Source organism: Carassius carassius, chromosome 27, assembly GCF_963082965.1.
Source record: "Carassius carassius chromosome 27, fCarCar2.1, whole genome shotgun sequence".
In the NCBI taxonomy this organism is placed as follows: domain Eukaryota; kingdom Metazoa; phylum Chordata; class Actinopteri; order Cypriniformes; family Cyprinidae; genus Carassius; species Carassius carassius.
In genome coordinates, this window is record NC_081781.1 from 21,185,403 (window position 1) to 21,198,519 (window position 13,117).

Sequence of the window (13,117 nt, forward strand, 5' to 3'; positions counted from 1 at the left end):
CCTCCTCTACACCTCCAGGACAGCATCTCTACAAATGCCACCCAAGGCTTTCTGTCTGACTGAGTCCATTCAGTGTAACTGTTCCTGGCTCACAGGATCCCTGTCTCTTCCAAACTCTCCTGCTGGATGGTATTAGAATGAGCAGTCTCTCATCAGCGTATACTGAAGTGATTATGTGATGATGCATCAGGCTGCAGGACACAGTGGGAAGTCGTGGCCTAATGGTTAGAGAGTCGGACTCCCAATCGAAAGGTTGTGAGTTCGAGTCCCGGTCCGGCAGGAATTGTGGGTGGGGGGAGTGCATGTACAGTTCTCTCTCCACCCTCAATACCACGACTTAGGTGCCCTTGAGCAAGGCATCGAACCCCCAACTGCTCCCCGGGCGCCGCAGCATAAATGGCTGCCCACTGCTCCGGGTGTGTGCTCACAGTGTGTGTGTGTGTGTGTTCACTGCTCTGTGTGTGTGCATTTCGGATGGGTTAAATGCAGAGCACAAATTCTGAGTATGGGTCACCATACTTGGCTGAATGTCACTTCACTTTATCAGTGACGCTATCTTCCTCTCACATGGTGAGTGTCATCATTTCATCAGTTTCAGATGGACCACCCGCGGACTGTACAAAGCTAACTGTACTCTACAAATCAGCAAGTTCAAATCTCACAGACGAACCATTATGTTAGAACACCACTTTTTACATTGTAGGGTAGTGTATATTTATTTTTTAAATCATTTTTAATCGAATAATAATAATAGTTATTATATTAATTAAAATAAAACAATCACATTAGACTGAAATTAATTTCTTTAAAATTATAATAACAATTGCTTAGTCAATTATTTTTATTTTATCAATTATTTTAGTCATAAAAATATAAATCTTAATAGTCCTAAATAGGCCTAGTTGTTTTTAAGCTTCTAAAATATGGTCAATATTATTATTTTTTTTTTTTGACAGAATAAGTAACAATATGGTCTGTAATAGTGTGGAGAGACTCACATGCTTCCTCTCTGTGGCCTTGAGGGACTTGGCAGTATAATAGTAAAGATGAGTGCCACAAAGAGCCACCCAATACTTAGTCCACGCTGCCACCTACAGACAACACAAGAGAAACAGAGAGACATTAGTCCAAACGCTGAAGCACAGAACCACATCAGAGCGGTTTTCTCCGAAGTAGTGCAGAAAAGTAAACAATATTAACCATAAACAATTATCAGCCACTTACATTAGACATGCAATAATTAAAGATACACTGACTAAAATGTGCAACAGTCGCATATTGAATTTCAGACGACTCCCACAAACACCACTTCACAGACAGCTTCACCGGAAGCCTATGAGTGTGTTTTATTTTCATGGTTGAAATACAAAACTTTCTTTCATAAGTACAAAATCCCCACAATGTCAGCTAAGCATAATTTATCAAGCTTGTGTGCGAGACACATTTCCTGAGCAAGCATGAAATAAAATAGAAGGCCAAGAAGAAATCTCAACATATCGATCTAGATTAACCGAATGATACACTCTTAATTATACGCTTATGCAAGAAAATAGAGCCAAAACTGTACAAACATGTAGTTATCCAGTGTATGTACGTGCATGTTTGAGGAAAAGGTCTAGAAAGAGAGAGGTCAGCAGATTTAGTGGCAGATCAAATATGTGCAGGAGATGTGGGTCTTAAAAGGACTCCATTACTGGACTTCAGCAAAGTATCTTTTACTGCCTTGGCTCCCTTCACACAGTCCTCTCTGAGGAAAGCGCAGGGTTTGATGGGGCTAATGGAGAAATGACTGACAGTTAAGAGAGACTGTAGAGCAAAAGATGAAAGTGCAGATTATGATGAGAGGGCAGAGGGGAAGAGACGTAACGACAGAGATGGAGGAGTGCAGACAGAAACACACTCGTCACAACTGGTTTTGATTTAACACTGGACATCAAGTAGTGACCCAACAGAACCAAATCAAGCAATATACTCGACAACCTAAAGTTTGGGATCAGTAAGAACATTTATGATGTTACAAAATGTCTATTTCAAATAAATTCATCAAATAATCAAGAAAAAAGTATCATGGATTCCCCCAAAATATCAAGCAGTTTACAACATATGAAACGTTTAATGTGCAAGAAATCAGTATAGTAGAATGATTTCTGAAGGATCATGTGACACTGAAATATACTGTCTTAGTTTTTTTTTTCCTACATTAATATGAATTCTGAATGTGAAATTATTGCAGTATAAAAAGTATATTTAAAAACTTTAATGTTAGGTGGAATTAATCGTGATTAATCTCAGAAATAATGTGTGATTCATGAGTTTTTTTTATTGACCTACAGCACTAAATACAGTATAATATAACATAACTATAAAAAGTGTAATACTGTGTAACATTGTGCCAAGTGTCAGATGAACATGTATCAAAATAGAGTTGTATTGGATTCACAGGTTTTCTTTTCAACAATAAATAGATACATGGAAACACTTTTCATCTTATATTTAATTTCTTTTTTTTTTCTTTAAGAAAAATGGCCTTCTTTAGTTGCATTAAATTATTTGCATTTGGCACCATTTTGGAAAACAACAGAAAAGAGAGTGATTGAGATCACAGGGAGAGTTTATGAACAGGAGACGAAGAGATGAAGAGTTGCACCAGTGGTGTTCTCACCGTGGGTTTCTTGCCCTCCTTGAGGACTGTTTTCCTGCGTAAGACCCCCTGAACTGTGACAGCTCCAGGGTACAGATGCACCGCCAGCTCCTCCGACTCTGCAGAGCTACACACACACACACACACAGGCTTTACTGACACCCGGGGGACATGTAACACTTCTTAAAAAAGACACACAGAAACTTACAGATCAAGGGAATATATTTTAAAAGCCCTCCCCAGAGTTATGATGTGAAGAAAGTGAGAGTGTTTGAGAGAAAAAGAAAGCAAATGAGTGATCTGTGAAAATCTGAATAGATAATATTGACTAATATCCACCTTAAGGGGATAAGTTCGCCCAAAAATACATTCATTCAGCCTCATGTCATTCAAAACATGTATAAAGTCTACGATATGAATCCAAGAACTTTGATTTGTGACAGATAAACAATTTAGACAGTGAAATGGATCAACTGATTCATCAAAAATCTCAGAATAGTGATTGATTTATGAACTCTCATTAAGCTGCCAAGTAGATTCTCATTGATTATCAACTTTAATTTCAATCTTTTTTTTTACTGCATGGCTGTTTATTTATTTTTGCATCAGTAAGGAAAGTAATAGATTTTAAATGAGGGTGAGTAAATCATGAGTTTCTTTTTTGGTGAACTATTAGTTATTAGTTACTTATCTGACATGTTATTAATATTTTTTTTGTTTCTCTTATTTATTTTCTCAGCTACTGCATACTGCCAATAGCATTCTCTTTTCATAAGCACAGAAACAAAGCAACACAAATGTTGTCTACAGACATCTCAGAGTCACAAAGCATTTCTCTATTATTTCTTTCTAATTCTACGAATAAAAGAACAGCCTTGGATTCTTTAATGTCTGTATGAAGATGACCTCTGTAGTGATTGGGTAAGCCATCCCGATGTGAACTACATAATTCTGAAAAATTAAAATTGTTGATATGTAAAAGTGGGTGGTCATCTGTTAATCATATGTGAGCACCACATGTGCTTCATTGCTGAACGAGCTCTTTTTATTTATTTATTTGATTTTTTTTAAATAGACCGGTACAATTGTTCTAAAATGGATAAATTTAGCCACACAGAAATGCTCTCTGCAAGAGCTTTAGCATGCTGTGCTTTGACTTGCAGGACCCCTGTCTGAGAGGTGGAGTCTTACAATTAAATTTACCCTTTTTAAAGCACTGCTGGGGCCATCTGAGCACTGCTTGTGAAACAAGTTCACCACATTCAACAATAAATTTCAAGACAATTACTGTCGGACTTCAAATTGTCTGCTGTGAGCAATGTGCCCTTTATTAACTTTATCTACAGGTCTGCATCTGAGGTTATAGCCATTTAGTCTATTTATTTGTTGAACATCTGGCAGTTATCCTGCTGCAGGGCTGTACTATTCAGTTTTTAACCATTCAGTGCACCTTTTTAAAAAACAGAGACCACTGTTCCATTGTTTCATAATTAATATTGAGTTGTTTTTGAACACAAGAACACGGCTAATGTGAAAAGCCTCTAAGAGCTGTGTCTGATGGACCCATCTGTGCATGCATTTATTGAAATTGTAATCAAAATCTCATAACTGGCTTTTTCTGCTGCGGTATGCAAGGCTGCGATGCAATGTAGCCCATAGCATTTATATCGACCTCTACTGTGGTATGCAAACACTCACATTTCACACTCCAATCAACAGCTGATGGATAAAATCAAGTCCTGTCTGACACAACATTCAAAAAGCATAAACTAAAAATGTGTACATTTGTATAACAATATAACCATTAGAATTTCTTTAAAAAGAGGACGATGTTCTTGTTTGTTTAGGAGAAGTGGTTCAAACTTTGTTGCAATGTTCGAACCTTAATAACAGTCATAATGCCAGGTTGATATATGTTTTCTACAGTAATATATAACAAGTTTGGACATTTTGGAGAAATGTTTCATAAATGCATTACACTGGAAATAAAACCCATTTCATTCAACAAAATCTACTGTAGATTTAATCAACTAAAATCTTATTCAAGATAAAAACAATTCAAACGACTAAAACTGAAACTAAATCCAAATTTTATGTCAAAATTAACACTGTTTATGAACAGTTTTCCACAATCCAATAACTGATGGAGTCGTGTGGATTACTTGGAGATTATTATAATGGTTTTATCAGATGTTTGAACTCTCATCCTGACGGCACCCATTCACTCAGGATAACACTACTGAGTAAGTGATGCAATGCTAAATTTCTCCAGTGAAGAAACTAACTCACCTACATCTACTGTAGGATTGGCTAAAGGTGTGTGAATTGTCATCTAATATTCATTTTTATGTGACTTATTCCTTTAGGATGTCTAGTTTACTATTTATTTAGATAATCCAGTAACTAGTGAATTTTTGCACAATCCTAGTTTGATATCAGAATGTTGTGTGGTCACATTAGTGAACTTTGTAAGCACAGCTGTTGGTCTACTAATTAAATGTGATGCAAAATCCAGGTAGAAAATCTTTCGCCCTCACCCAAAATTGCCTATTGCAACACTAAATGTGACCACACCATCAAAGTGATGGTGCTTTTATGCGCTGGATGTTGCCAACTGGCTGTATTAGGGAATACATCAAAATTAGTTGTTCAAACCCCTTATTTCATAAGAGGGACGTTTAGTTTTTCCATGATGTGTTTCTTTATAACATTGCAGCAAGCGTCGTGGAGAGAGGAGCCATGTGTTTGTTTGGAGAACAGAAAGCAGAAGCAATCACAAGAGATGCTTCAGTGGCTTTTGCGGGTTTTGATTAGTTGCAACAAGCCAGGACTGCAGCAGCAGTAGAGTCAACATCACACACGTGATTCAGAAAAGCCCACCACCTGATTCCACAGCAAGAAAACACACTCTGCACACTGTGACGGCGACAGCTCCCCAGTTGTTCAGAGTAAGTCAGACAGAGAGAGACCCGGCGGGGGTCGGAGGGTTGTTGAGTTACCTGCTGGGCCTGAGCGCTCCTCTGCAGGAAATGCAGCCCACTCTGCTGACGGGGCCCAGAGAGTGGTAGAATCGAGTCCTGTAGAGTGTCAGTCATAGCGGGGCAGTGGTCAGTCACAGCCCTCACACATAACACACAGTACAGGCCATGCTAGAGCTCTGCTGCCTGGACTTCTCCTTCTGTGGTCTAAAGACTCTGGCTAACACGTCTAAACAAACAGTTGGCACAAGACACGTGGTCATCTGATATAGGTTTTTTAATAACCTAGAAAGCAGGGTGGTAAGTGACGATGTAATGTCAATATATTTAATATAACCATTGCATAATATAGAGTCAACCAGTTATTGTAGCAAAAAGAATATTACAAACAAGCTTATTTAGCAAAAAAGACCTGCAGACTGTACAACATCCCATTAGTTACAAATGGGTAAAAAATTTAATTCAAAGAACCTTGAAATAAATATATCAAAGATACATTCAAAAATATTAAATAACTTTTTTTTTGTTTTTTCAAAGATCTCTAATAAGACTTTAGCATCGATTTTTTCTTTTTTTTTTTACGATTTTTTTTCTGAAATATAGCATTACAATAGGCTAATGTAAACAAAAGTTATTAGCATTTTTTTTTAAATATTTTGACCAAAAGGTGGCGCTGCCCATAAACTTTTTGAGTACCTTCAGGGCATGTATCGAATATCTATACCGAGTTTTGTAATAATACGTCAACGCATTCAAAAATTATAGCATTTTATGACAATTTAAAATAGAGACCTGTTTTATTATTTTCAGTCAAACCATTGAGAAGTTATAAACAAAGAGAGTAATTGTCATATATCAATATGTAAATATGCCAAAATGTTGTGCATATATAGCCTCATATATATATATATTTGCATGCTTTTAGTAGAATGCGTTTGCGCGTTATTCGAGAACGATTTAATGAACCAACTTGAATTTGGACCAGTGGTGGCGCTAGAGAGTTTGAATTAGAGACTCCAAATTTGCTATGGGGACTGTTCAGACTGTGCTCTATCAGTGTGCCAAATTTCAAAAGACGACGACGACCACCAATGGATACAATCTGTGCCTGAACTCCTTCGGTGCTTGGCCCCTAAATATTATAATAAATAAAAATTGTTGTAGATGTAATTATTTTTTACTCAAAAATATTTCAAAACAAAACTGTGCATTATCCATTAATGAATACAAAATGGATTAAAACATATAATTACATTAATACCATAATTCTTTGCATATTTTGGAATTGACACTTCTATTACTTGGCCAACTGGCAGGGTTAACGGCTAATTTTGATCATCTCAAAATGGTCAAATGAATATACGATTCATTAAAATATGATTATTTGTAATTTACTGAATTTCCTATTTTTTTTGTATAAAACAGACTACCTTTTTAGAACACAGAAGGAAACAGAAAAGCGGGCTTTGACATGCATTTAGTGTACACTAATGCATTTGTGTACACCTGATGCAGCATGGAAGGCAGCGGCCATCACAAATGACTCTCTCATACTCTATTTCCTGTTACAGGAAGTTTATCTCATTAGCTACAATAGAGGTAGAGCACTAATGAGGAAATATGATGATCATTTGCGGTCTTGAGGAAAGCACAGGCAGCTGAGGGACACAGAACACACTCTTCTCTGCCAAAAAACACACATTCTAGTGCAAAGGTCCTTTTACATTCCCATGCTTAAGCTTGTTTTAGCCCAGGTGTTTAATTATGGGGAACTAGAGTCTCAAAGCAGGTTTTTGCCACACTTGAGATTGTCAATGCATTATAAAAAATCTATTACAGATTAATTAAATAATCAAAAACTGTATTAGAGAAAAGTGATTGTGTTAGGTTAATGATGATGATGAAGAGAAGCGTTGGAGAGTCTTTGTTCAGGAGGGATGGTGAGGAGCGGGAAGGGTTGCGTTAGATTCCAGCATGTTCCATGATGACATGCTGTGTTCATATGTACTCAAGCATGTGGTCATGTATGCGCACATTTAACTATCCATGGGTTTGCAAGTGGGAATGTTTTAAAAGACTCACCTCTCAAAGGCAGGCCAAGACATCTCCTCACTGAGCTCCGACCCTTCACTGCTTCCTTAAATCACAAGATTATCATTTGCATTAATAAAAAAGAACGATTCAGTCCATGATCCAGTAGCTTTGTGTGTGTTTTTGTGTTCTACCCAGTGAAATGCCGCTAGACAGCGTTGAGCTCTCCGCTTGCCCTCGTGTGGGTGTGTGACTTTCCAGCACACTGTCGTCCAGCAGGTGTCTGGATCCAGCGTTGGGGAACGTGGCGCTTTTAAACTCCACTGTGTTCGTTTTGTGGATAAAACTGCAGCACACACAGGAAAGAGATGAAGTCAAGTTTGAAATGTTTTCTTGATCAACAGTTACAAATCTGGCAAAAAACCAGAAGAATATTACATATAAAGCTTGTTAGAACCAACAAGGCAGGTCTTTCTTCAGGGAGTTTCTGCTTTATGCTTCAGAGTGTTTCTATGTATTGTACTAATGAAACAAAACTAGCAAAGACTAACACCGCCCAAATGTATACGCAAAGAAAGAAGGCGTAACTTTTGTTGTCACCGCTGCAATGTCCTGGAGATGCTGTGTTTCCAAATATGGTAAGGGCCTAAAATAATGTGTTTTTTTTCTAAACATGAGCACATTGCATAACACCAAATACACAAAATAATGTTATTTTTGACACCTTTAAATAAATTGTAGCAAAATTTATTTTCAATAATGAACTTCTTTTTAAAAAATCATTCACTTGTAATAATTTGCAAAGAAAAATTTCCAACAATCCTTAAACCTGGGTCTCTTGAGATGAACATCTTATAAAATAAATTTGATCTGCTTAAGTAAAATAAAGTAAAACAACAGGTTTACTCAGTATGAAATATTGTTTTGAATTTGATATATTTATATAAATATTATACATATTTTACATATTTATAAATTCAATATATACACAATTTTTTAAGTGAAAAAAATATATATATATACAGGTGCTGGTCGTATAATTAGAATATCATCAAAAAGTTGCAACTTTTATATTATGTTCATTCATTACACACAGACTGATATATTTCAAAAGCTTATTTATTTTAATTTTGATGATTATAACTGACAAATAAGGAAAATCCCAAATTCAGTATATCAGAATATTAGAATATAACTTAAGATCAATACAACGAAAGGATTTTTAGAAATATTGGCCAACTGAAAAGCATGAACATGAAAAGTAAGAGCATGTACAGCACTCAATACTTAGTTGGGGCTCCTTTTGCCTGAATTACTGCAGCAGTGCGGCGTGGCATGGAGTCGATCAGTCTGTGGCACTGTTCAGGTGTTATGAGAGCCCAGGTTGCTCTGATAGTGGCCTTCAGCTCTTCTGCATATCGCATCTTCCTCTTCACAATACCCCATAGATTTTCTATGGGGTTAAGGTCAGGCGAGTTTGCTGGCCAATTAAGAACAGGGATACCGTGGTCCTTAAACCAGGTACTGGTAGCTTTGGCACTGTGTGCAGGTGCCAAGTCCTGTTGGAAAATTAAATCTGCATCTCCATAAAGTTGGTCAGCATCAAGAAGCATGAAGTGCTCTAAATCTTCCTGGTATATGGCTGCGTTGACCTTTGACCTCAGAAAACACAGTGGATCGACACCATCAGATGACATAGCACCACAAACCATCACTGACTGTGGAAACTTTACACTGGACCTCAAGCAATGGGGATTGTGTGCCTCTCCTCTCTTCCTCCAGACTCTGGGACCCTGATTTCCAAAGGAAATGCAAGATTTACTTATATCAGAGAACATAACTTTGGTTCACTCAGCAGCAGTCCAGTCCTTTTTGTCTTTAGACACTTCTGACGCTGTCTGTTGTTCAAGAGTGGCTTGACACAAGGAATGCGACAGCTGAAACCCATGTCTTGCATACGTCTGTGTGTAGTGGTTCTTGAAGCACTGACTCCAGCTGCAGTCCACTCTTTGTGAATCTCCCCCACATTTTTGAATGGGTTTTGTTTCACAATCCTCTCCAGGGTTCGGTTATCACTATTGCTTATACACTTTTTTTCTACCACATTTTCTTTCCTTTTGCCTCTCTATTAATTTGCTTGGACACAGAGCTCTGTGAATAGCCAGCCTCTTTTGCAATGACCTTTTGTGTCTTGCCCTCCTTGTGCAAGGTGTCAATGGTCGTCTTTTGGACAACTGTCAAGTCAGCAGTCTTCCCCATGATTGTGTAGGCTACAGAACTACAATGAGAGACCATTTAAAGGCCTTTCCAGGTGTTTTGAGTTAATTAGCTAATCAGAGTGAGGCACCAGGTGTCTTCAATATTGAACCTTTTCACAATATTCTAATTTTCTGAGTTACTTAATTTCCTTAGTTGTCAGTTATAATCATCAAAATGATAAAAGAAATAAGCATTTGAAATATATCAGTCTGTGAGTAATGAATGAATATAATATACAAGTTTAACTTTTTGAATTTAATAAATAAAATAAATCAACTTTTTGATGATAGTCTAATTATATGACCAGCACCTGTATATAATGATTTCATAAATATATTAAATCATTTTATACAGGTGCTGGTCATATAATATATATAAACTTCAGAAAATGTGATTGTCAGGATCAGGAGTATAAATTTAAAGCAACTAATTTCTCTGACTAGTTAAATGAATCCTAATTTAAATATCACCTCTTTTTACATAAATAAAAAATTAATACATACATTCTGAGCACCAAATTTCACTAACCATTTGTTTTGAAATGTATATCTTTGTAATTTATATATTTTACTTGGCGCCAATTCCAACTATTATAAACACAAAAAATGACTGAAGGCACTGAAGTAGACTGAATAAAATAGTGCCGAAACACAAATGTATACAAATGAATGGAGGATAGGAATCAAACACACTTGTAGCCGAGGCTGTGGCACTTCCTGTGTCCGTAGGTGATGAGGTTCCGGGGTGAAGGTGGCGTCGGCGGGACTTTAGGCAGGGCGCCTTCAGCAACATTACCACGACGACCACACAACGGTGACGCAGATGTGTCTGGACCTGTGTCACATAACAGCAAACACTAATCATTAACAAGAACATGTGACATTGAAGGTCTTCAGCTTTGGGGAGGGAAAATCTGAACCAATGGAACTTTACTGTGTCCAGAACAAACCCAGCATGACGCAACATAAATAAAATCCAAACGTCTGACAAAATGTTGTCACATCATGGCTGCATCTGGTTAGGATAACACCTCAGAAGAGATGTATGGCATGACGCCTGGTTAGTGTCAGTGTGTGTGGGCCGCATGCGTTTCTCACCTGTGAGGTCTTCTCTAGAGGCAGTGGTGCGAGGTGTGCTGGTAGCTGGTGGCTCGATCTTTAGAGACAACCTGATACGTATACAAACAGGAGTCTCAGTTACAAACTAAAATACTTACACTAAATATATAACATACACTACTGGTCAGAAGTCTGGAATAATAAAGATCAGTATTTTGTGTGTGAGTGTGAGTGAAAGAAGTCTCTTATACTCACCAAGGCTGCATTATTAATTATTATTATTAATGATTAAAAATACAGTAAAAACAGTAATATTGTGGAATATTCTTACACCTTGTCCTAACGACATGCGACATGACAAGATTCCAGTGACAAATAGCGCAGCTTGCATTGAGTTCGCAGTTTTAACGTACATGTGTGCTTTAATTTATTTTTAAGATCTGATGTCAACTATCTGTTGTTGCTTTCACAATGGTTATAAATGTCATGCAAAATGATAGTCAAACCAACATTTGACAATTTTGGGATTTAATAAAGCATATTATAAGTGTGTGAGATTATCATTGTCATAGTTTGTATATTATGTAATACACATGCAGCTCCTGCTCACTTGTAATTGTCGTCCTCCACAAACTTCTGTAACTCCTCAATGTAGCGAACGGAGTTGAGATACTTCCGGACATGCAGCAATACTGGGATATCTGAGACAGAAGGAGAAATGATTTCACTGTTACTTCTCTTCATTTGCCGAAATTAAACAAACACGCAATGTGATACGCACCATATTCAACGGATCTCTGCAGGTCTGAGATGATTCTCAGAATGTTGTTCATCAGGTTGGAACGCTGTTCGTTTTCCAGAATGCTGCCGGTGGAGGGATACGCCGAATCGATGTAGGTCAGGTCAGACAGATATATACCTGCAAATACACAAGAATGTTAAAAAAAGTTGTTTTTTGGACAAAATCTGCAGCAATTTTATTTGAACAATAATCTTCTTTAATCGGTTTGCAGCTTTAAATTTTCTCAATCTCTTTATTATTTCTCTTTTCCTATCAGAAATCATTCGTTCTCATTCTGTTCTTGTCCGTCTGAAGTGGGGAGGTGGAATGAGCGCTTATGTCATACCAAGTAAATATTTGGATTAGTGAGGAACATTATGTGCAGGAAGTATCTGCATTAGGAACAAATATATGCAGCTTCTGGAGAAACATTTGGCAGCATAAAACTGACAGTGTGTGAATACTGATAAGAATGTGTTTTTGACAGCATGCTCTTAAGAATATAAGCTTGGGGACTGCAAACAAGCACCGGTCCATTACAGATATTACATCAGAGCATCACATCTGTGATGATCATCAAAAACAACAGCACACAAGCCACCGATGTTGATGACGGTATGACAAAAGAAAGATTCAAAAAATAATTAGAGACAAATCAATCTCAGAATCCAGATTGATTTAAAACAGACAATGTAAGAGAGCAATGTAAGTGCTGTTTAAATGATCATTAATGTGCATCTCTCAGGAAATCAGGGTTAAGATGATAATTACAGTCCTGTGCCAGACAGCCTGCAGCATAAACAACATGGCACACACACTGCAGAGGAACACTGATATAAAAACAAACTGAAACCCTCGATAACTTAAAATGACATAATGATTAGATAAGTAACACAGAAAACTTTGCTGTAGTGTGGGTGGACACTGATCGCTGCAGTTAAAAGTGTAGTGGGTGGAGTCAATCAATTGATTGACAGCCAAAGATCTCGAAATCTAAAAAGAAGACTTCTAACCAAATTTTTTACATTAATAATTAAATAACAAGAATACATATTTCAACCCCCTATACATATACTACTGTTCAAAAGATTGGGGTTGGAAGATTTTTCCCACTCAATCTTTTGCTCTCCAAGGCTGCATTTATTTGATATAAAGAATATAATAAAAAAAAAATAATAATAATAATAATAATAATAATAAATAAAATAGAAGGTTCAAAAGAACTGCTTTTATGTGAAACAGATACCTATGTAAAAGTATAATAAAAGTATTCATTTCTTTCAAAAATCTTACTGACTCCAAATTTTTTTAACAGTAGTGTATGTAATTTTATCATCAATGTAATATGTAAAGAAGAAAAAGATGGCTG

General features: G+C 36.8%; 1 protein-coding gene across 2 annotated transcripts in view; it reads right to left on the reverse strand.

Annotated features, from left to right (window-relative positions):
• ralgps2 (Ral GEF with PH domain and SH3 binding motif 2) overlaps positions 1 to 13,117 on the reverse strand; it is a 76,566-nt gene that overhangs the window by 1,993 nt on the left and 61,456 nt on the right. Inside the window, exons 8-16 of one of the 2 annotated variants that reach the window (XM_059513118.1) lie at positions 11,749 to 11,886; positions 11,578 to 11,668; positions 11,007 to 11,077; positions 10,602 to 10,743; positions 7,845 to 7,996; positions 7,702 to 7,756; positions 5,641 to 5,718; positions 2,663 to 2,768; positions 999 to 1,091 (exon numbers count right to left, since the gene is read on the reverse strand). In XM_059513118.1, the coding sequence (XP_059369101.1) occupies positions 999 to 1,091; positions 2,663 to 2,768; positions 5,641 to 5,718; positions 7,702 to 7,756; positions 7,845 to 7,996; positions 10,602 to 10,743; positions 11,007 to 11,077; positions 11,578 to 11,668; positions 11,749 to 11,886 (926 nt within the window). The remainder of the gene's footprint in view (positions 1 to 998; positions 1,092 to 2,662; positions 2,769 to 5,640; positions 5,719 to 7,701; positions 7,757 to 7,844; positions 7,997 to 10,601; positions 10,744 to 11,006; positions 11,078 to 11,577; positions 11,669 to 11,748; positions 11,887 to 13,117) is intronic. The other variant, XM_059513119.1, reaches the window with a different exon arrangement.